The following is a 25,205-nucleotide window of genomic DNA, read 5'->3' as shown; positions in this document are numbered from 1 at the left end:
TGAAGTAATTTACTTGGTTTTTAAAAACAGAAGAAAAGGTTTAGTTTAAGAAATAATTTTTATCCAGTAAAGTAATAATATATTTATATAAAAATAAGGTCATACAGGTATTTAATAGTATAGCCAGAGAATAATCTTTTAATTTCTCTGGTGCTGAAAATGCAGCATATAACAAACCACTCTCAGATCTATACAGACATTTTAAATATTTAGTTAATATTCCATCATTAAAACTATAGAAATAATTTGCTTAGTTTATAAAAACAACTTGAGCAAAATATTAGTTCAAGAAACATTTTTATCTTCTATCATATCAAGAATGTATAAAGAGTAGTTCATCTTTACTTCAAACTTTTAAAGGTTTTTCAGATATTTAATACTGTAATTAGAGTATGATTATTTAAATGCTTTAACTTTTAATATGCAGCAAATATCATTCATTTAAAAGATGACATATATTTGTTGTAATCGTTCTGTTTCTGTTACAGTAATCTAAATGTTCCTCTAGGAGGATTCTAATTGAGGTATACAACAAAACATTAATAGAAAAGAAATATAGTACAAGTAAGCACAGACAAACTTACAGACATAAACTTATGTGAAAACAACTATTTCTTTCTCTACCCCTGGCCAGAAATAGTTTCTTCCTGGAATTCTGTGACTTGAATGTATTCCCTCAAACCATAGTATTCATGCTTTTTTCAGGTGCTAAAAGCTAGCTATCATCACAATGTGGTAGGAAGACAAAATATAAAGGATAAGGATACTATAAGTTCACTCCAATGGGACAAGTAGATGGGGGGTGGTAGTGAGAGTTGGTGGTAAGAAAACTGATCTTGGTGCTCCAATATTCTTATTACAGGCCACTGAAAGAGTACTATAGGTCAAAGTTTTGGTGTTGTGAGCGTAATATAGGAGTCTCATCTATGACTTTGTTTCCTGGAGAAAATGTGCTCCAAGTGCCAAGTAGTCAACTTAAAAACAAATTTTTAGACCTTCATTTTTTTTTTTTTTTATTCAGATGGATGAATGCATTCTGTGTTTATTTCAGTTATGTTTATTAAATGTAAAATTCTAGAAGACACCAGTTTTTTTATTCACTTAAAAATATTTTAACTAATATTCTCAATTTATTCAGTTGGTGGAACTTCATGTTTTTTATGTCCCTGAAGGATCATGGAACTATAAGTTAAATACCATTTCAATAGAAGTTGTTAACAAATTCATTTCAGCTGGATTTATAAGGTAAGTATTTTGACAATCTGCCTGAAAAATGAACCTATAAATGAGATTATAAGTGAAAAAATATCTTGTCCATGTCATGAATCCAATTCCTAACTTAATGAAGACTAAAATAAGCAGTGCTAAAGGAGCAAATATCACTTAGCCATTGTACTACCATGCAGAAAACAGTATATAACCTGTATATTACTATAGCTATACACAGAAAGAATTACAGTAATTAACTAATTAAGAGAATTAAGAGAGAACTTATTTGAATTTAGAAAGTTGTGAAGATCTATGAATATTGGTTAAAGCAGTATATTCCCAGTGCACTTTTTGCTGAACTGTTTAAAAAATATAAACATAGAATATTTTTGTATAAATATGCATATTTATATGTATATATGTGTGTATTTACACATTAACATACCATAAAACACATGACACTATGTAATCTGATTGCCTTTTGTTATCTCTTTGGAGCTCTTCTTAATCTTCCCCATCATGGGCTTTAACCACATTAGTCTCTTTTCTGTTCTTGTCCACATGAGGGCTCTTATACGTGTTGCTTTTTTCTAGAATGCTGTTTCTTCCCTTCCCATGTTTTCTCACCTCTTTCAGGCCTTTGTTTTTAAATATTGCTTTTTTATTTAGTCCTCCTTTGACCACTGTATTTTAAATTGCAATGCTTTTCTCCCTTCCCTGCTTTACCTCTATATTACTGAGCACAGTCTTATGAATTATAATTTTTCTTACTTATTTTGTTACTTTTTTTCTCCCACCACTGCACTGTAAGGTCCAGGAGAACAGAGATTTTTGCGTCTTTTGTTCGTTGTCGTATTCCTATCATTGAAACAATGCCCAGCACATTGTAGGTACTTAATAAATATTTTTTGATTGAATGAATTAATTATATTACATTTCTCATAAGACCTTAGACAAACAAGAACAGAAAATAGCATAAGTGGTAGCTTTAAATTTTAGACATTGAGGAATGAAGCATCTTTGGTGAGTAAAAATATGGAGTCTACAACATTTGATTGAAGAAATTTTTAAGAACTAGCTTATTCAGCTAAACTTGCAAATTAAATGTTTGTGGCCAAATCATTCCTTAATATACATATAAAAATGTGTAAATCCCATAACAAAGTTTTATTTTAACAGTAAAACTTCGAAGTGGATGAGTAAAGTAGACAAGCATTTTCCTTTCCAATACAAAAACACTTTTATAAACAATTTTCATTTGCATAATGAAAGGCAGTGTTCATTCATTCATTTAAAAAGCATTTAGTGAGTACCCACAAAATGCTGGGCATTATAGAAACATGATATACTATCCACTTGATATATTAAATCAGTATTTGTGATATGACTGAAGTTATTGGATTATTAGGATAGCCAAAATCTTTTTATATTATAAGTGAATGTCATGATATTTCCAGAGTATCTCCTCAACTTACTTTACAAGCCCTGAGGGAACGTCTTGGTGAGTTCCTTGGTGAAGATGCTGTTGCAGAAAAATTTTTATTTCTGAAATGCATAGGAAATAATCTAGCTGTGGTAAGTTTTCTTAATATTTTTCCTTCTGAATATAAAAAGCATGCCTTAACAAATAATGTTTCTAAAATGTTTGTCAACACAGCTCCTTAACATACTATGGGATGGGTAATCTCAGTCATGGTTAATGACATGGAAAGATCAGTAGGCACATAGATATCAAGAAAAAGTGGGCCTGATTGGAATATTATGAGATGCTAAAATGATGTGGATTTTTTTTTACGTGTATATGTGAATTTCTTTGGAAAGAAAAGGAAGATAAATTTAAAATCAGATCTTATAATAATTTTTTTTTATTTAAATGATAGTGTTTTAAAACTTTTTAAAGAAGTACTTGTGTCTTATGTTCTGGGGTAGGATGGGTTCTCATTGCTTGGGCCGAAATTAGCCTTCTTTGGTGTGAAAATGATATGGCTCCAACATATTTTTTGTTGCCGGCTATTATGTATTGAACTCTCCTATTTGTAGCTCTGTGATTTAGTAACAGGATTTTCTAAATAGAGGTTATTCTTAGCTGAATTTCCCAATCCAACAAACCATCAGATGTCAGTGGGAAAAGACTCTGGCAAACTCATTTCTGATTTATGGTCTTTGCATTTACCTGGAAATCACTTTCCTTAGCTTTTCAGATGGCTGGCTTCTTTTTTTATTATTGTATGATATAACCTATATACAAAGCAAAGAAAGAAAAAAAGCAAGTTTTCAAAGCACTATTCAACAGGTAGTTACAGGACAGATCCCAGAATTTGTCATAGGCTATCATACCATCATCTCAGATTTTTCCTTCTAGCTGCTCCAGAATATAGGAGGCTAGAAGGAATATTGTTTTATCATCACAATCAACTTTTTTTCCCCTTTTTTTGTGAAAAATTACATATATACAAAAAAGCAATAAATTTCAAAGCACAACATAATTAGTTGTAGAAAAGATTTCACAGTTTGGTATGGATTACAATTCCACAATTTTAGGGTTTTACTTCTAGCTGCTCTAAGATACTGACGACTGAAAGAAATATCAGTAAAATGATTCAGCCATCATACTCATTTGTTAAACCCTACCTTCTCTGTGTAACTTCACCATCACCTTTGATCTTTCTATCCCACTCTTTAGAGGTATTTGGACTATGGCCATTCTAACTTTTTCATGTTGGAAGGGGCTGTCAATAATATGGGGTAGGGAGATGGAACTACCTGATGTTATGGAGAGGCTGGCCCCTCTAGGTCTCAGAACTTATCTGGTCCAGGGACCCATCTGGAATTGTAGTTTTCTGGAAAGCTACCCTAGTGCATGGAACTTTTGCAGAATCTTATATATTACCCTAGGTGTTCTTTAGGATTGGCTGGAATGGTTTTGGTTGGGGGTTGGCAAGTTATGATAGATAGCAATGTCTAACTGAAGCTTGTATAAGAGTGACCTCCAGAGTAGCCACTCGACTCTATTTGAACTCTCTCAGCCACTGATACTTTATTAGTTACACTTCTTTTCCCCGTTTAGGTCAGGATGGAATTGTTGATCCCACAGTGACAGGGCTGAACTCATCCCTGGGAGTCATCTCTCATGCTGCCAGGGAGACTTTCACCTCTGGATGTCATGTCCCGTGTAGGGGGGAAGGCAATGATTTCACTTTCAAATTTGGGCTTAGACAGAGTGAGGCCGCATCTGAGCAACAAAAGAAGTCCTCCAGAAGTAACTCTTAGGCATACCTATAGGGAGGCTAAGGTTCTCCACTACCTACATAAACTTCACAACAGTAAGCCTCAAGATCAGGGACTTGGCCTATTGATTTTGGTGTCCCTAATATTTGACACAGTATCAGGGGATTCCCTGATGGTAAAGTTTAATAGTTCCCTATTTTTTCTCCCATCCCTGAAGGGGCATTGCCAATACTTTTTGATTATGTGCTTAATATATTCGTGGATGTATCCAAGCATTACATTAAGCTATACAGGATTAAAGCCCTCATTCTTATTCTAGGCTCTCTGCTGTCTTCTGTTTTATAATTCAGGCCTCAGCTCAAGTATTATCTTTTTATAAAGCACTTCCCTGACCGTCTCATTGCTAGATATTCTTTTTCCAAATCACTCTCTGTTGTATCAGTATGTTTTATTTTCATAAAACACTTATAATCCTAAAACATGTTTTTTATTGTATAACACATGTTCTCTCCAAAGTAGAACGTAAGCTCCAGGAGAGCAGAAACTTTGTCTGTTTTACACTCACTGTATCCTCATCATAATGTACACTGCCTGGCATATATGCTCTCAATATTTGTTGAATGCATAAATAAATAACAAATGATCTCTATGTTGAATGTATAGGAGATAAAGTTTACAGGTTGGACTCTGGAGCCCAGAATACCTTATATTGAATCCTAACTTGGAAACTTACTAGTTTTAAAATCTTGGGCAACTTATTTAACTTCTCTGTGCCACAATCTCCTTGCCTGCAAATTAGGGATGATAATAGTGCCTATTGCATGAAGTGGTAAAGATTAAATGAAATAATATATATGGAGCACTTAGAATAGTGTCTGGCATCTATGCAAATAATGGTCATTATTATTAACGGACATCAGCTTTCTATTATATTTGATATAGTGTTTAGAAATAAGATTATATTATACATTTTCTAGAATCTAGTCTTAGTTATTAGCTTTTAAATTTCATTTATAATAGGGATATGTTTTCTGCAAAAAAATGGAGGTAAAAATAATTGAAAAAGTTTACAAAACCTTTAATATTTTTATTTATTTTTCTTAGGTGAAGGCAAAGCAAGAATCAGAACTGAAACTCAAATCATTTGCTCCTCCATATGTGTGTAATGTGACATTTTTAACTGATGTTAATTTTTAAACATACTGTTTTTTAATTACAATCAAATTTTTTAAAATTTCTTAAATGTTTTAGGCTCTTCAACCAGAATTATATTTGCTTCCCATAATGGACCATTTAGGAAATATTTATTCGGCATCATCAACAGTTACTTTATTTGGACAGCGTACTAATAATGGTATTGAAGAGACTGATGGAACAATTCACAGACCAGTTAGTATAAGCATGTCAAAGGAAGAACCTGGAATAGATCCCAGTTTGTTAGAAAACACTTTGAAAGAGCTTCTTAACAAGAATCAGGAAGAAGGTGATTTTAACTGGAATGGGAAAAACAAAGAAGTCTGTGGTTCATTTCACCAGTCAGGTCTGTGAGCAAATTCTGGGCAAACCCAGCCTTACCAATATGGTTAGTATAAAAAGAAAGCCACAATTCAATTTAGGGATTTTGTCTAGGTTTTCACCAGGTGGGAAAAACACTAATTTAAGTACGATGCTAAAATTTTAAAAAATATAATAAAATAGTTATAGCATTTACATAAATTACCACCTCTACTTCTTTTGAAATAAAATAGTTTCAGATACTTAGGAAAAAACTGAGGCTAAAGGGGAAGAGAAAGGAAGCAATTAATACGCAAGATTTTGGTATTATTCAGAATCCAGAAGGATTTTATCCAGAAAACAATGTCAGAGAAAGGCAAAAATAACCTTATTGTTACCTCCCTAGGGTGTATTTGCATTTCAAAGAATATTTATTTTTATCTGTGTATACCCGTCAGTAGTAAATATTAAAATAGTAATATTTTACTATTTTAATATTTACTATTAAATATTAAAGTCAATAGTAAAATAATAGTAAAAGTCTATCAGTAGATGATTAGATTCCTGAAAAGTAGAAGGAAATTTAAAAATGTATAAATCAAAATTAAATTTGTAAATATATAAATAAAACTGGTACTAAATTCTGAGATAGATTAAAACCTTTTTTTACCATATTGCACATAGGAAATAACCTGTTGCAAGAGAAAAGTGGACCTACTAAACATAAATAAACTCCCCTCAAACTAATGACATCTGTTATAGCTGCACAATACACTAATTCTTTACCAGTTTCATTTTTCTCCTTCTTCAGTGATAGCAATCCTTGTATTCTAAGTCTATGTTATACCCAATAATGTTCCAACTTTGCACTTTCTTTAATCTTAGTTATATTTAATACTTAACTGTTCTAATGTGCTTTCACCAAAGCAAGACATATGGATGAGATTACTCTATTTCATTACTGATGCCCATCAGAGAGAATCTTTACCTCCTTCTTTATTTAGGAGTGTCTCTGCAATATTAAATATTGCTTTTTCAGTCATGATATCACTTAAAGGAAAAAACACAATTTCACAGAGAGGGATTCCAGTATTCCTGAATAGTACAGTTCAAGTGGCCAATAGAGTGGGTAATTGCCCTCCATTGAGCTATTAAGTGGTGTTGTCCTTCCTACCCTGGGCTACTAGCCAAATATCAGAACTGTACTACCTGCACAAAACTCTAAAAACCTTTGGTGGGGGGGTTTAATTCTATTAACTTGTCCAAGTGCAGTTTTTAAGTGTTAATAATTTTTGAGTGTTTTACTCCAAAAAAAAATTCTACTTTAAATGAGAAGTCAGAGTGTGCTTGTTTTAAGCAGTCCTAGAAACATTGATAAATATAAAGGAGAAAATAAAGATTAACCATAATCCCACCCCCAGGGATAGCTTCTGTTAGTACTTTGGTATATATCCTTCCAGGGGTTTTTTCCCCTAGTTTTGGTATATAAGTGTTTTATATTTCAAAAATGAGAACACATGAACGACTTTAAAGCCTCTTTTAGAATATGACATAGATATTTCATATCAATAAATATAGCTCTACATCATTATAAAATTCCCTGTCTCATAGTTTATCCAACCCAGCATTAAAGTTTTTGCTGTCATGAGTAGTGCCATACTGAATTTTTTTCTAAGCACATTTTCATATATTTGTCCTTTTTCCATTTGCATGGGCAGACACCAGATTACCGCCCCCCCCCCCCCTTTTTTTTATCTTAGGAGTTTACTTGTTGGTTCCAAGATAATATAGTTTTGTTCGTATCTTCTTCTTCTTAGAAGACTTTCTGACCTTGTATACCTCTCTTTTGTCACATTCTCTTCCTACCCCCAATAGCTACTACTATGATTTTCGTGATAATTTATTTTCTAGCTTTTCTTTATAGTTTTATAACTCATATGTATCCCTAAGCAATACAGTTCAGCTTTGCCTCTTTGGAATTTTATTTAGGTAGAATCCTACCAAAGTATTTTCCTTTGACTAACGTCTTGTACTCAATACTGTTATTATGAAATTAATTTAATTGTTGTATACTCTTCCATTGTATGAATATACTTTATTTGCATGTTCTACTGTTGGTGCACATTTGATTTGCTTCCATTTTGGGGTTATTACAGATAATGTTGTTATGGGCATTTTTTGCTTGCCTCTTAAATGTACATGTGCAAGAGTATTTCTAGATAGTATAACCAAGAGTGGCAATATATGCACATGTTCAACTCTGCTAAAAATGTCCATTTAGTTTACAAAGTGGTCATACTCAGAAGATATGTATGAAAGTTCTTATTGAACCATATCCTTGCCATTGTATTGGACGTTTCTTTTCTCCTTATTTCTCTGCTCTACAGTCTGAATAATTTCCTCGATCTGTCTTCTTGAACTATCTCTTAGTTCAAGGTCTCTATTAGTTGTGTCTAATCTGCTATTACATCCTTACACTAAATTATTAATTACAAATATTTTTCTTTCCTAAAAGTTCTCTTTTGTTGAACATATTTTAACTTTTTTTTTTCATTATAGAAGTTGGAGGTTTACAGAAAAGTTATGTGGAAAATACAGTTTCCTTTTACACTTCTTCGTTATTAACACCTTGCATTAGTGTGATACATTTGTTCCAGTTGATGAAAGAATATTTTATTGTACTATTAATATAGTCCATAGTTTACTTAAGGGTTTTCTGTTTATGTTGTACAGGTATATCCTGTGGCTTTGGTTTTTTTAAAATTTTTTTTCTAGTAACACATATACAACCTAAAATTTCTCCTTTTAACCACTTTCGAATATATATATGTGCATTTTAAAGTGTGTTTAATGGTCAGTTGGATTTCGCTTTGTCTCCATGGAATACCTATTTATGTCTTTTACCCATTTTCTGCTATTTCTTTAAAAAATAATGATTCATAAGTGTATACATATACACTCATACATACATATATATATGTATGTATGTATATATATATATATATATATATATATATATAGTCTAGATTTGATTTGTGGTTTGTATTCTTGGATTGACAGGTTTTGTTTGCTATTTCTATTTCTTTGGTGTTTAAATACATCTATTGTCTTCTGGATTGCATAATGTCTGTGGAGAAGTCTGTTATATTTCTTAATTTTGTTTCTTTTTTCTCTGCTTTGTTTAAGATTTTACCTTCAGTTTTCAAAAGAATGAGTATGATTATACTAAAAAAATATTATATTTAAAAATTTATTTAATTTCTCTTTGAAGTTCTCTGAGCTCTTGGCTCTCTGTTTTGTTGTCTCATGAATTTTGGAAAGTTCTTGACCATTATTATTCTTTTTTTTTACATGGGCAGGCACTGGGAAATGAATCCAGGTCTCAAACACAGCAGGCGAGAACTCTGCCACTGAGCCACCATTGCCCCATATATATATATTTTTTTTTAACATTTTTTATTGTGAAATATAAGATATGCAAAAAAGTGATAAATTTCAAAGCACATTTTAACAAGTAGTTATAGAACAAATTTCAAAGTATGTTGACTATTATATTTTAAAATACTTCCTTTGCCTCCTCTCTTTTTTATTCTAGAACTCCAATTATGTGTTAAACCATTTTTTATTGTCCCAAGCTCTTGGACACTCTTATTTCCCACCCCCACATTTATTTTTCTTTTTGTATTTCAGTTTGGTTCATTGCTGTTGACCTATCTTGAAGTTCATTGATTTCTGTTATATATAGTCTGCTGATAAGCCTATCAAATTAATTGTCATTTCTGATATCATGTTTTTTTTTAATCCATGGCATTTCCATTTGATTCTTCTTTAACTTTCTACCGCTCTGCTGAGCTCTTATTCTTGCAGGTATAGTCTCATTTACACTAGATCTTTAACATAATATGTAGTTACTTTCAAATCCATGTGTGATTATTGGGCCATTTCCGGATCAGATTTTCTTAACTGCTTTATCACTTGACAGTGAGTTGTAGTTTTGCCTGGTGTGCCTTGTAATTTTTTACTGAATTACATGTATCCTGTGTGAAACAGAAACTAAGGTAAATAGTATTTGTGCCTGGAAATAGGCATTCCTCTTCTTTTATCAGGCTGTTAGCGTGTGGAGGAAGAGGGACTGGACTGAGTCAATTTAGTAAGTATTTGAGCTGGGTTTGGGTTTTGTGATTGCTATAGTTATCTTCATTGCAGCACAGACTTCAAATTTCTCCAGTAGTGGGCTGCTTCCACCTGTGTTTAGTCTGGGGCCCTGACTTGTCAGAGGACTTTTCTCACTGTTCCTGCTTCACCCTCAGTTATCACTTGTACTGAAGAGGAGGATCTTTGCAAACTCAAGCCCTTCCCTCAAGAGTAGATTGTTGTTACATTTTTTTGTATTAAAGCTCATAGTCAAGATAGGGGGAGTTCTTGATTTTTCTGGCCCAGCCTCCTTTTTGATAGGCTTTCTGTTCTGGGGCTTTGGGGATAGAGCTTTCTTAGCATTCTTGCTCCTTGCCCTGGAATAGCAAAGTAGGATATAGTCCCTTTCTCCTCACTGAGTGGTAGTAGACCTGTGATTTGTATCAGTGCATTATCCTGGACCTAAGAGGATCTCCTCTACTGTCCCCAGGGCAGACAGCTTTTTTCCTCCTCTTTGCTCAGCCTTTGCCTAAGATTGGTGGAGGGAGGGTGTTCTACTTTACAAGCTGTCAAAATGCAATATACCAGAAATGGAATAGCTTTTAAAAAGGGGAATTTATTAAGTTGCTAGTTTACTGTTCTAAGACTATGAAAATGTCCAAATTAAAGCAAGGCTATAGAAATGTCTAATCTCAGGCATCCAGAGGAAGATACCTTGGTTCAAGAAGGCTGATGACATTCAGGGTTTCTCTCTCAACTGGAAAGGCACATGGTGAACATGGCAACACCTGCTAGCTTTTCCTCCAGCCTTCTTATTTCATGAGGCTCCCCCAGGGGTGTTTTCCTTCATTTCCAAGGGTCTCTGGCTATGTGGGCTATCGTGGTTCTGGCTCTAAAACTTTTTCCAAAATGCTTCCTCTTTTAAAGGATACCAATAAACTAATCAAGACCCGTGTGGAATGGGTGGAGTCACATCTCCCTCTAATCAAAGCTTAATACCCACAATTAGGTATGTCACATCTCTGTGGAGATAATCAAATCAAGTTTCCAACCTGCAGAATTGAATAAGGATTAAAAGATATGGCTGCCTCCACAAAATCGATCAGGATTAAACAAGGTTTTTCTAGGGTACATAATCCATTCAAACTGGCATAGAGTATTTCTTATCCATTTGCTAGTGGTAGGATTTGTTTGTTACACAGTGTAAGACTCATTTCTGGGAAAGGGGTCCTGTGGTGGCAGGGTTTCCTGGCTTAAAGGAATTGGCTTAAAGGTTTTTGTTTTGTATGAGAGAACTGTGCCAAGAGGTGGTTGGGATTCATACCCAAGGGCCACTGATGGAAAGTGGTGGTATGGGAGAATGAACTGAGTCAATAAAGGATCTGAATTAGGAAAGCGAGGGTGGGATAAAAATCACAAGTGGAAGTCAAGAAATTTCTGAAAGAGGGCACTATGCTAGATACTTTACATGTACCATGCCATTTTAGAGAAGGAAATTGAGAAATAACTTACCTTGGGTTATAACTAAGGAAATTGAGAAATAGCTTACCTAGGGTTGTAACTACTGTGACAATGCTAGCACTTGAACTCTCCCATGCTTGACCGAAACCCATGCTTTATAACACTGTGCTAGACTCATGCTGTACTTTATTTGCCATAATGCTACACTTACTAGTACTCTGTGCCTTGCATGTCATTTTCTTTGCTTAAATTCACCTTACTCTCTTTTTTGCTTAGCAAACATTTCAGTTCAAAACTCAGTTTCATAGTTATTATTCCCTTTTCTGTGAATTTATAACATTTTACATACATACCTACTATAGCTCTCAATATATTGTATAATGGTTTTTCAGAAATAAATATTCCTGTTTTCTTTTTGTTATTAAATCCTATAAGTATTAAATGGTGCAGTATGTCATGCTGTAAGCTGTTACTAGGAATAACACTCATGCCCTATATCCTTATCAGAATTTAGTGAGATTTACATTGTTGTTTTCTTTTTTGGATAGGTTGGAATAGTATGTTAACTAGCTTTTTAACAAAATTATGGTAATATGTATATAATGAATTTTCTGTTTCAACCACTTTTAAGTGCACGATTTGGTGGCAATAATTACTTCTGTAGTGTTGTGCTACTATCACCACCTTCCATTAGTAAAATTTTTTTCATCACCCAAAGCAGAAGCTTTTTACCCTTAAAATATTAACTCCCCAGTCCTATTTCCCCTAGCCCTTGGTAACCTCTAATCTACTTTGTCTCTTTGAATTTGTTTATTATAGATATTTCATGTTAGTGCAATCATATATGTGTCCTTTTCTCTCAGACTTATTTCGTTAGCTTAATACTTAAAAGTGCATCCATATTGTAGCATGCATCAGAACTTCATTCTTTTTATGACTGAATAGTATTCCATTGTATGGATATATACATCTTGTTTATCCATTCATCTGCTGATGGATACTTGAGTTGTTTCTACAATTTGGCTATTTTGAATAATGTTCTAAGTATTTGTATACCCATGTGTCTTGATTCCCTGCTTTCAGTTCTTTGGTTTATATACCTACAAGTAGAATCGTCAGATCATGTTTAACTTTTTTGAGGAAATAACAAACTGTTTTCCACAGTGGCAGCACATTTTAGATTTCTACCAGCAATGCACTAGAGTTCCAACTTTTTCACATCATCTACAGCAATGATTGTTTTCAGTTTTTAAAATAATAGCCATCCAACTGGGTGTGAAGTGATATCTCATTGTGGTTTTGATTTGTATTTACCTAATGGCTAATGACATTGTGCGTCTTTTCATGTGCTTATTGGCCATTTGTATATCTTCTCTGAAGGAGTATCTATTCAAGTCCTTTACCAATTTTTAAATTGGATTGTCTTTTATTGTGGAGTTATTGTTAGCTTTTAAACAGCTATTATGTCCGTTTCTTCTTTGCTTTACATTGATTATATCTTTTAGAAAATCAATGTTTGTTGTCCTTAAATGACTATTCCAATGCCAGCTAAGAAATAAATGGGAGCTGTCAAATTAAAATTGAACCAATGTTGGCTTCAGGCTAATATTTGAGCTCTAGTAGTAAAATAATGTGGCAACCCTTGTAATATTTGACATTTCAAATATTAAACGGAACAAAAAAATTAATTGGGGTCATTTATTTTTTTCTAAATTAAAAAAATACCAATTTCCTCAAAGAAAAAAAATGCATTAATGCTGCCATGTTAATGGATCTTTTGCTTTGGTTAATCATATAGAACACTAGTGTTAATGTTTTAAAGACAGATTGTGCAGTTTTGTATATGGAGAAATCATTAAATTCTCTGTGTTTGCATGAGCATTTTCCAGAGAAGTTCCCTCAGAATATTATTTCAATAGATGCTTTGGCAAAAGATTCTTAAGAAATTAAGTTTGAGTAAAACCTAACTTACCCCCTTTTGCAGATTCACAATATACATAAAGACAAAGAAATACTGCAATAGGAGTGTAGTGTGTGAAAGAGGGTGGGAGAGGGACTTTAGAGGGTCACTTTGTGTTTAGTGTTGCTTAATCCGATGTTTTCCAAACTAAATTGACCAAGGAATCCTCTTTTCACTTAAACTAATGTTTCTAATGGCTGCAGGACAGCTCAAACCAATCTTGCAGATAGGGAAAGGAGAGAGCCTCTGACACAAGCCTTGAATTGGTGCCAGATAGGTAGAAACAAGTTTAAATAAGTAACTGCCAGGGTCACTGAAATGTAAAGTGTGATCAAAAGCAGTAAACTCAGGAGGGAAATTTGAATTAGTTAGACTATCCAACTAGGCTGTAACCTCTGGAGGATCCAATCAATGGAGAAACAGGGAAGGGACCTGTTTGTTAATCTTAGGAAATAAATACTACTGCTTCAGTTAAAAAAAACAACTAATGTTTCTAAAACTCAGTTTGGAAATTGTTGCCTTATACCACATACAATAAAATTCATGGAAATTCTGAAATGTGTGACAAGATTATAGTGTGTGTGTGTGTGTATGTGTGAGTGTTTGTAAACAAAATTTTATCTTCACATTTCCTAATATTCTGAACTTTATTTGCCATGAATGAACATCAGCATCGGACGGGGGAAAATCCACTCCAAAAGAAAGCCAGAATGGAAAAGATAAAATCAGAAATTCTGAATTGCAAGGATCATTAGAAGATTCAAGTACTGATTATTTTATCAACAAAAAAAGGTAATTAGCATAGACATTGATTACACTTATTATAAAAGAAAGCATGAGATATCCAGGATACTGCTATAAGGTCTTCTAATTAGAACAAAGATACGAGTGAAACTAGTTGTATCTTAATTACCTTGATTCTGGTCTTTATAGATATTTATTAACACTATTGAATATTATGAGTGATAATTTAGTTTTTAAATTTATTTTTGTTTTAATCCTTTAATCTTCAGGGGCAATTTGATGACAGGAAAGTTTATCTTTGTTTACCTTTGTTTGAACTAATTTTCTGCCTTCCAGATTCTTGGTTATGGGTAGAATTTATCAGTATACTTAGTTTCAAAATTTATAGTACTTAGACAACTGCTTTGCATGTAGTCTTTTGAAATTAAGACAGGGACATTTTACAAATAATTATGTTTCACAAAAGAACTATAAACAAACCACATTTATACATTTCTCAATATTTTACCTTGCTATAGATGTTGGACTGACTTAAATTTAGTCATGATATGATGAAATATGATTTCATTACTCATACTAAATGTAGTTTATGTTTTTCATTAATGACTTTTAAAGGTAATACTTTGGGGTGGTAGGATGGTGGCTCAGTGGCAGAATTCTTGCCAGCTATGCCAGAGACCCGGGTTTGATTCCCGGAGCTGCCCTTGCCAATAAAAAAAGATAATACTTTGGTTTCAGGCCAACTTTTAAAACAATTATTGTTATATATCTGTTTATATAATATCAAATAAAATATATAAATTTTATGTAAAATATATATGAAAAGCTAATAATTCATGAATCATGAAAAATCTGTTATTCCTTTTAAGTCTTTGGAAAAATGAAGATGATATATCTAATATCAGTAAAAGAGAGGAAAATCAGGTATGATTTTAAGATTTTCTTTAAGTGTGATATTGCAACATAATATTTATACTGAAATTGAAATGAATTTGCAGGTTAAAATGTCTGTGTTTTCTGGTAATGGATCTCTAATATCAGTATTGTCAATAGTAGTTCAGTTTTTGTTTCTGCTTTTGTGAGTGAGCAAACCAATTGCCATATAAAGAAAAAAAAGTTTTCCACTGATATCTTTTTGAATTATCTTTTCAAATTGTGTTGCCAGTTTTAAGGGACACTAACTTGTACTTTAGCTTTAATGACTAGTTTATAATTTAACATTATGATGCCTGTACTTCATTAACTCAGACTCTTTAGAACAGATTTCTATTGTGTAATGAGAAGCTGCTTAGTAGTGATTATCGTAATGATTAATTGTTTATTATGAGTTATTAGTTGAGCTGTCTTTCGTAGTTGGTTTCAGGTGTCAACTTGACCAGGTGATGTTACCCAATTGTTCTCTTGCTGTGGATTTAAATCATCAGCATGTGAAATTCCTGTATGGCTTATTACATATATGGTAGGCCAAGGGGAGTGCTTTCCTCAATGAATGACATTTAATTTAATTAGCTGGAGGCTTAAAAGAGAGCGGCCAGAAGCGAGCCCAGGAGCTCAAACATAGATATTTGGAGATGAAAAAGGACAAGTCATTGGAACCCAGAAGCCAGGAAAAAAGGCCAGGAGTTGTGGCCGTGTACTTTCCCATGTGACAGAGAAACTCAAAGGAAAGCTAGCTGCCTTTCCTCTGAGGAATGGTAAATTTGTAACTAAATAAATCCCCTTGTTAAAAGCGCATCCATCTCTGGTGTGTTGCATTGCAGAAGCCTTAGCAAAGTAAAACACTGTGTAAAGTTAGATGTGTTAACTAATTTACATAGTAATTGTTTTAAAAAATTAATGAATACTATTCTTAACATCAGTTTATTCTCAAGTAATATTGAAGAGACTGGTAGAATTTTGCAGATATTTGCAGGATGAATTTAAAACATTCTTGAGATGATACTAGTTTCAATACTTGCTGAATAGTTGACCAACTATCAGTCACTGTTCCAAGTATCTTACACATATTAACTCATTTAATCCCTGGTGTTGGCTATTTGTCTGTGTTTCCACCTAACAATTTTGAATAATGCTGCTATGAACATGGGGGGCAGTGTGCAAATGTCTGTTTGTGTTTCTGCTTTCAGATCTTCTGGGTATATACCAAGTAGTGGAATTGCAGAGTCATGGGGTAACTCGATATTTCATTTTCTGAGGAACCTCCAGACTGTCTTTCCACAATGGCCATACCATATACATTCCCACCAGCAATGGACAGGTGTTCCAATTTCGCTACATCCTCTCCAACTTTTGTAGTTTCCTGTTTGTTTAATACAGACATTCTTATAGATGTGAGATGATAGCTTATTGTGGTTTTGATTTGCATTTCCCTAATGAAGACGAACATCTTTTCATGTGCTTTGTAGCCATTTGTATTTCCTCTTCGGAAAAATGCCTATTCATATCTTTAACCCATTTTTAAATTGAGTTGCTTGTTCTTTTATTATCGAGTTGGAGGATTTCTTTATATATACTGGATATCAAACCCTTATCAGACACATGATGTATTAGTTTGTTAAGCTCCCAGAATGCAATATACCAGAAATGGAACGGCTTTTAAAAAGGAATTTAATAAGCCACAAATTTACAGTTCTAAGACATCCTAAGGCATCCAGAGAAAGAGACCTATGAGAATAAAATTCATAACTCTGCATTAAAATTTTGAAAATGAGGTGGAATTACAATTTTCTAAGTAAATATAAATTGTCAAAATGGACTTATATATATATATATATATGTATGTATATATATATATATATAAATAACTAGTTCAATAGCCATCTTACAAAGTTAAAAAGTTGTCATAAATAATTGAGATTGGAATTCATGTTTGAAAAGTAAAATAATGGATTGTTTTTTGAAAAATTCAAGTTTGAAGTACCTGTGTATAACATCCAATAACAGTAGAGTGGTGACACTGAAGCACAAGAAAGTGTCTTTACGTATAGATACATATTTGGGAGTTATATCGCCATGTAGGTAAAAAATGTACTGCTGGTGTGCATTATCAAATACTTACAGACAGGTGAAAAAGAATGTGTCATTCTATCAGAACTTATTGAATTTTATTTATTTATTTACAGACAGATGAAAAAGAGTGTGCCACCTTACCCGATCTTATTGATTTTCCTTCACTTCCTTGTCCACCTGTTCTTTCTCCAAGAATAACTGATGTCTCTTTATTACAGATTGAGAGTAAGTGTGTTGGCACTGTAATACATACACGTTATTCTGTGGAGTGAAACTATATAATGTTAAATTGTAAAAATTTTATATTGATCACTATGTGTGTTTAGTCAGTAATTTATTTTGTTTAAATGCTATATTCTAAAATATAAAATTCCCATTTCAGATTTAAGGACAATAATTTTGGGCCCAATATAAATTTATCAAAATAGTTAAACAAAAATATATAGGCATAACTACTTGAGCCTTACCTAGTTTCTAGTCATATGTGTGTGTGTGTGTGTATATATATATATTTATACATATAAATATATATGTAAATGTAGAAGGTACACACGAGAATGTTTCCTTAACTTACGTATTTTATAAATCACCTTATATACCACTCTTGGAAACTGAAATGACTCCTTAGCATTTCCCATAATGGTATATTCTATATTGCTGCATGAAAAATAGCTTTTAATCTATTCTTGCTGCTTTAAGCACTTTTAGGTTTTACAGTCCACTTTTTGAGCAATTAACCATCTTTTAACTTCCAGACATTGATGAGTATGGGCTATAATCTCTTTAGGAGAGAAGATTATTGAACAAATGAAACAAGTTAAGGAAGAAAGAAGATACCTGGAGAAAATTAGAGAAGAACTAATAAAAAAAGTTGAAAGGCTATTTGAGCAAAACAAATTGAAGCGATATCATGGTAAAGTCTATCATATATTTTCTTTATCACTGTTTTAATTTCCTTCATTGCTCAAGCAAATACCTTGCAGTGGGTTGGCTTAAACAGTGGGAATTTTTGGCTCATGGTTTTGAGGCCAGAGAAAGTCTACATCAAGATGTCATCAAGATAGTGCTTTCTTCCTGAAAATTGGCATTCTAGGACTGGCTGCCAGTGATCCTTGGTCCTTGGCTCCTCTGTCACATGTCAGTGTACAGGATGAGCTCTCCCTTCTTTTCTGGGGACCACTGACTTTCAGCTTCTGGTGTTTACCCTGTAGTTTTTCCTTTCTCTGTGACCTTCCCTGTGAGGGCTTCAGTAATAGGATTAAGACTTATCCTGGGCCACAACTTATCATCAAAAGGTCCTATTTACAAGGGTTCACACCCCCACAGGAACTAGATTAGATTAAATTGAAGAACATGTTTCTCTGGAATACACAGCTCCAAACTATTGTAGTTACAATGAAGAAAATTAAGCTTCACAGAAGTAATGCTTTTGGAATAAATAATGAAGATATAATTAATGTTTACTATTTTGTTGTAAGCAATACACAAGTGAGATAAGTTCAACAAAAAACATGAAGTCATTGTTCAATAAACTTAATCTTTAAACAGGTGTTTTTTAATTAAAATTCAAATATTTTCCACATCTGAAATTCATTTATTTGTTCATTCCTTCTTCCATTTACTTATTAAATTGGTATTTATTAAGTATCCTACTAAATCCAGTCTCCTCTAGGGGCTGAGGAGACACTGATTGGTAGGCACAGTCTTACCCCTGCCTTCATAGAGCTTACTCCAGTGAGGAAATAACAGTTAAGTTAAGCAGTAATGATACATCCTGATGAATGTTATGATAAAGGAATTATAGAATTCTGTTGATAGGAGTACATGGGAAGAACATCTCTGTTAGATGGAAGAGATCAAGAAAGACTTCCAGGAAAAAACCACTAGATATGCTCTGATCTAAATTATGCTTCCTCTTGGCTCCAGGTCTTCAGGCTTGCTTTTCCCCCTGCCATGTACTTTCCCTTTTTTCCTATCTCCATCTTTCCTTTTCACCTGGCTATTCTGATTCATCATTCAAGCACAGCTAAGATATCACGTACACCAGAAGACTTCTTGGATTCCCTTAGGTGTTTAATTTTGGGGGGATGTTTTTCTGTCTGCCTTGTTAAATTGAATGAATGAACAAATGAATGAATGAGGGAAGTTAATAGGAAATGTGAGTAATTTTCTTGCAATATAATTAGAAATTGTGTTGTTTGGAAATGAAAAGATGAGTCAGGGTAGAGAAAGTAGAGGATAATAGTTTTGAGAGATGTTAAATGATTTGAGAGACCTGAATTTTTAGTTGTGTTTAATACTTATAAGGATAAAAAGTTTATGTGGAATTAACTAGTTTTAGGAATCTCATTTTACAGCAAAATTGTTCTTTCGGTGCTAGAGTTGTCTGAAAGTCATAGACAATGTCAGGCGATATTTCTGAAGGTTACACCTCATAACATTAAAGCATTATCCTGGAAATAGTTGCAAGGACTTTGCCCCATGGCAGTGTTAAAAGAGTGATTTTACCATACAAATTTGAACAATGGATTAAAAATCACAGGACCGGGATTCTAACACCAGGCTAATCTTTTATTTTGGCAAGTTATTTCTCCTCTTTGTGCTTTACTCTTTGTTTATAAAATGGGAATAATCTGTACCTGTCTTTTTCAATAGAAATGTTTCCAGATAAAAGGTATATATCAGTCATCAAATATTTATAGAGTCTATTTAGTGCCAGGGATTGTTTTAAATGCTAAGGATATAGCAGTGAACAAGATAAACATAGCCCTGCTTAAGGAATTTGCTTTCTAATGGAAGGAGACAGACAGTAAATACGTAAGACAACATCAGGTATTGATTAGAGCTGAGAAGTCAATTTAGAAGAATGTAGTAAAGAGTAATGGGGGCATGGGAGAGATGCTTTAGCTAGGGTGTTCAAGGAATACATTTCTAAATTCTGAGGTACTGAGCTATTTGTATATAACCTGGTCATTCTCTGAAACTTCAGGTATTTGTGTGACACCTGAGACTGAGAGTTAGAGTTTTGAAGCTATGAAAGTCAGCATTACCCCATTCAGCAACTGTTAAAAAGAGCTGGAAAAGTGATTAGACTTTGTCTAAAGATATGAATGAAGCTGACCTGGATAGGACTAAAGTAAACCAGAATACTGGGTAAAGGATGATGCATATGGCCCATGTTTTCACACTTCAGCCTCTGTGCAAGACCAAAGGAAGAAATGTTTATTTGGTGCAAAATTCATATTTTGGATAGCACATTATCTAATTTAACTTGTGTGGTCAGTTTACTTGAACACCATAATTACATGAAATCTTGATTAAGGTAGGGGTTCTTGTCAGTTAGTAAAGGTTAGTGTGATGCTCTGATATATCCCAGAGTAATTTGGGCAGAGAATAAAAAAATTATTTGCAAAGTCCCCTTGGGGGACTTGGAGAAAGGAGGAAATATTCAATTTCCCTATCTGGGGAATTCGTGATATTCTCTCAAGCAGTGGGGACAACCTATTAAATAGACTGCACCCTCAGTATTGGGGCTCACCCCTGTGAAGCTTATTCCTGCAAAGAAGACACTAAGCCTACTAATAATTATGCCTAATAGTCATCCCCAGAAAACCTCTTTTGTTGCTCAGATGTGGCCTCTCTCTCGAAGCCAATTTGGCAGGTGAATTCATTGCCCTCCCCCATGCATAGGACATGACCCCGAGGGGTATAAATCTCCCTGACAATGTAGGACCTGACTCTAAGGGATGAGCTGGGACCTGGCATCATGGGAATGAGAAAGCTTTCTTGATCAAAAGGGCAGAAAAAAATGAGACAAAATAAAGTCCCAGTGGTTGATAGACTTCAAACAGAGTCAAGGGGTTATCCTGGAAGTTATTCTTACACATTATATTAATATCCCTTTTTAGTTTATAGTGTATTGGAGTGGCAAGAGGGAAGTACCTGAAGCTGTTCAACTGTGTTCCAGTAGCCTTGATTCTTGCAGAAAACTGTATGACTTTGTAGCTTTTCGATGTGACTGTGTGAAAACCTTGTGGATGATGTGCCTTTTATCCAGGGTATGGACAGATGAGTAATAAATAATAATAATAGGGACAAAAAATAAATAGGGGTGGGCGATGGTGGCGCAGTGGCAGAGTTCTCGCCTGCTGTGCCAGAGACCCGGGTTCGATTCCCGGTGCCTGGCTATGGAAGATAAACAAATAAATAATAGAGGAAAATAAACTGTAAAAGTTGGGTAGATTGAAATACTGTGGGTCAATGGAGGGGGGGACGGTTAGGGGTATGGGATATATGAGTTCCTTTTTTTCTTTTTATTTCTTTTTTCTGGAATGATGTATAGGTTCTAAAAATGATCATGGTGAAGAATACACAACAATGCAATGATACTATGAGTTATATAATATGGATGATATCATATAATATGGTTGGACTGTATGTGTGTAGATATTTCTCAATAAAAATATTTTAATAAAAAGAATAGCTTGTAAAGGGGCAAGAATGATAGCCAAGATACCAGATAGAAAACTAATCAATCCTGCTTTCTAGATAAAAGATGACAGTGGATTGACTAAGGATGTAGCAATGAAGAAAGGTGTAATATGCCAGATGCTTCAAGAATTTTGGCAGTAGTACCAGTAAAACTTGCTGAGGGATTAGATATAGGGCATGAAGGGATAAAATAAGTAAACTCTTGAGCTAAACTTCAAGTTTAGTTATATAAAGTTAGTTATATAAGTTAGTTATATAACTTTGATCAAATGACTTTATAAGCTAACTTTCTCTACGTTAGTGATAGCTAAAATGATCATTGAAATTATAAATTTAAGATGTCAACCTTTAGAGAAAAGGTATTAAATTCATTACTTTAAAAGTCTAAGTGTTATTATTTGATTATGCTTTTGAACAGAAAAGGAGTTAATAGGAGGCCTGAGACTGCTATCATTAGAAAGGCCTACTTGCAAATTAGCCCTTGGCTGGCATCAGGATACGTCGATTTGGAGATTGTTCTCACAATTCCTAACTAATAAGGGTGATTTGTTATGATTAAACTGTGCTAACAATATAATTTATACTGAACACCTTTCCTTCTGGGAGTCTGGAATATTGGTAAACACTAGGCAGAGGGTGCATATGTGACCAGATCCCAGTAAAAACTTTGGACACTGAATCTCCATGAGCTTTTATGCTAGACAGCACTAGCATGTGTTGTCACAATTCCATGCTGAAGGAATTCAGCACATCTTGTAGACTGTATGGGAAGAACAGTCTTGGAAGTTTGTCCATGGTTTCCTCCAGACTTCTCCCCATGTGCATTTTCCCTTTGCTGACTTTGCTTTCTAGCCTTTCACTATAATAAATCTTACCCACGAGTTTAACTGTATACTGAGTCCTGCGAGTCTTCCTCATAAATCACTGAACCTGGGGGTTGTTTTGGGGATCCCCAATATACTTGTGTACATATCCCATATTTTGAGGGGAGATGCATGATCCGGGAATCAAATCCCAGTCTCCTGCATGGAAGGCGAGCATTCTACCACTGACTCACCCGTACACTCCCATGCACCATTTTTATTGCACAACAATTAAGCGACTACATAATTCTTCCAAAAACTGAATCAGAATGATTTTTCAAAAATGTATTAGAATATGGACTATAACCTAAATGCTAATGTTTTAGAGAGAAAAATTAAGAAAGCAACATAGGTATACCTCATTTTATTTTGTTGAGCATTCTTGCACTTCACAGATTTGCATTTTTTTTACAAATTGAAGGTTTGTGACCAAGTTGTGTCGTTTTTTGTTGTTGTTTTTTTTTTTTTTGTTTTTTTTTAACATGGGCAGGCACCGGGGATTGAACCCGGGTCCTCAGGCATGGCAGACAAGCATTCTTACCTGCTGAACCGCTGTGGTCCACCCGTGTGTCAAGTTTATTAATGCCATCTTTCCAACAGTTTGTGCCCTCCAGGTGTCTGTCACATTTTGTAGTTCTCACAATATTTCAGACTTCTTTATTAATATTATATCTTCTATGGTGATCTGTGATCAGTGATCTTTGATGTAACAATTATAATTGTTTTGGGGTGTCATGAACCATGCCAGTATAAGACAATGAACTTAATTGATAAATATTGTATGTGTTCTGACTGCTCCACCCACCAGCTGTTCCCTGTCTCTCTCTCCTTCTCCAAGTCTCCCTATTCCATGAGACGCAGCAATATTGAAATTAGACCAATTAATAATCATACAATGGATTCTAAGTATTAAAGTAAAAAAAAAAAAATGAGTATACATCTCTTACTTTAAATCAAAACCTAGAAATGATTAAGCCTGGTAAGGAAGTCATGTTGAAAGTCAAGATAGGCCAAAAGCTAGGCCTCTTATACCAAACAGTTAACCAAGTTGCAACTGCAAAGGAAAAGATCCTAAAGGAAATTAAAAATGCTACTGCAGGGCGGGCAACAGTAGCTCAGTGGCAGAGTTCTTGTCTGCCATGCCAGAGACCTGGGCAGAGTTCTTGTCTGCCATGCCAGAGACCCGGGTTCATTTCCCAGAGCCTGCCCATGCTAAAAAAAAAAGAGCTACTCCAGTGAACACATGAATGATAAGAAAGTGAAACAGCCTTATTGCTGAAATGGAGAAAGTTTTAGTGGTCTGGACAGAAGATCAAACCAGTCATAACATTCCATTAATCCAAAGCCTAATCAAAGCTAGGCCCTAATTCTCTTAAATTCTATAAAGACTAAGAGAAGTAAGAAGTTGCAGAAGAAAAATTTGAAGATATAAGAGCTTGGTTCAAGAGGTTTAAGGAAAGAAGCTATCTTTATAACATAAGACTACAAGATGAAGCAGCAAATGTTGATATCAAAGCTACAGCAAGTTCTCCAGAAGGTTTATTTAAGATCATTGAGGAAGGTGGCTACACTAAACAACAGATTTTCAATATAGATTAAACAGCCTTCTATTGGAAGAAGATGTCATTCAGGACTTTCATGACTACAGAGAAGTCAGTGCCTGGCTTCAAAGCTTCAAAGAGCAGGCTGACTCTTATTATAGGCTAATACACCTGGTGACTTTAGGTTGAAGCCAGTGCTTATTTATTTGCCTTTCCAAAAATCCTAGAATCCTTGAGATTTATGCTCAGTCTATTCTGCTTGTGCTCTATAAATGGAACAACAAAGACTGGATGACAGTATATCTGTTTACATGGTTGTAATGAACTTCTGATGGATCTGAGCAAAGTCATTTGAAAACCTTCAGAAAGGATTCACCATTCAAGAGCCATTAAGCACATTGGTGATTAGTGGGAGAAGGTTGAAATATCAACATTAACAGGAATTTGGGAGAAGTTAATCTCAATCCTCATGGATGACTTTGAGGGGTTTAAGACTTCAGTGGAAGAAGTAAATGCTGATGTGGTAGATATAGCAAGAGAATTAGAATTAGAAGGGAGCCTGAAGATGTGACTGAATTACTGTAATCTCATGATAAATCTTTAACAGATGAGGAGTTGCTTCCTATGGATAAACAAAAAAAGTGGTTTCTTGAGATGGAATTTACTCTTGGCGAAAATGCTAAGAACACTGTGGAAATAACAAAGAATTTAGAATATTACATAAACTTAGTTGATAAAACAGTACAGGGTTTGAGAGGACTGATACCAATTTTGAATGAAGTTCTGTGAGTAAAATGCTATCAAACAGCATCAGATGCTACAGAGAAATTGTTCATGAAAGGAATAATCATTGTGGCAAACATCATTGTTCCTATTTTAGGAAATTTCCACTGCCACCTCAACCTTCAGCAACCAGCACTCTGATCATTCAGCAGCCATCAACATGGAGGCAAGACACTCACTAGCAACGAAATTACAACTTGCTAAAAGCTCAAATGATAGTTAGCATTTTTTAGCAATAATGTATTTTTAATTAAGGCATGTGAATTGTTATTTAGACATAATGCTATT

The 25,205-nt window shown here is 34.1% G+C and overlaps 1 protein-coding gene across 10 annotated transcripts in view; it reads left to right on the top strand.

Moving 5' to 3' along the window:
- The window catches only part of SPATA1 (spermatogenesis associated 1), a 63,353-nt gene that overhangs the window by 8,899 nt on the left and 29,249 nt on the right, over positions 1 to 25,205 (top strand). For 9 of the 10 annotated variants that reach the window (XM_077120457.1, XM_077120455.1, XM_077120449.1 and 6 more), the window contains 8 exons: positions 1,139 to 1,245; positions 2,667 to 2,784; positions 5,542 to 5,595; positions 5,689 to 5,920; positions 14,158 to 14,278; positions 15,100 to 15,154; positions 17,353 to 17,464; positions 18,027 to 18,152. In XM_077120457.1, the coding sequence (XP_076976572.1) occupies positions 1,139 to 1,245; positions 2,667 to 2,784; positions 5,542 to 5,595; positions 5,689 to 5,920; positions 14,158 to 14,278; positions 15,100 to 15,154; positions 17,353 to 17,464; positions 18,027 to 18,152 (925 nt within the window). The remainder of the gene's footprint in view (positions 1 to 1,138; positions 1,246 to 2,666; positions 2,785 to 5,541; positions 5,596 to 5,688; positions 5,921 to 14,157; positions 14,279 to 15,099; positions 15,155 to 17,352; positions 17,465 to 18,026; positions 18,153 to 25,205) is intronic. The other variant, XM_077120456.1, reaches the window with a different exon arrangement.

The sequence above is a fragment of the Tamandua tetradactyla genome, chromosome 11 (assembly GCF_023851605.1).
Source record: "Tamandua tetradactyla isolate mTamTet1 chromosome 11, mTamTet1.pri, whole genome shotgun sequence".
Taxonomy (NCBI): Eukaryota; Metazoa; Chordata; class Mammalia; order Pilosa; family Myrmecophagidae; genus Tamandua; species Tamandua tetradactyla.
This window is presented reverse-complemented; position numbering and strand designations above follow the sequence as displayed.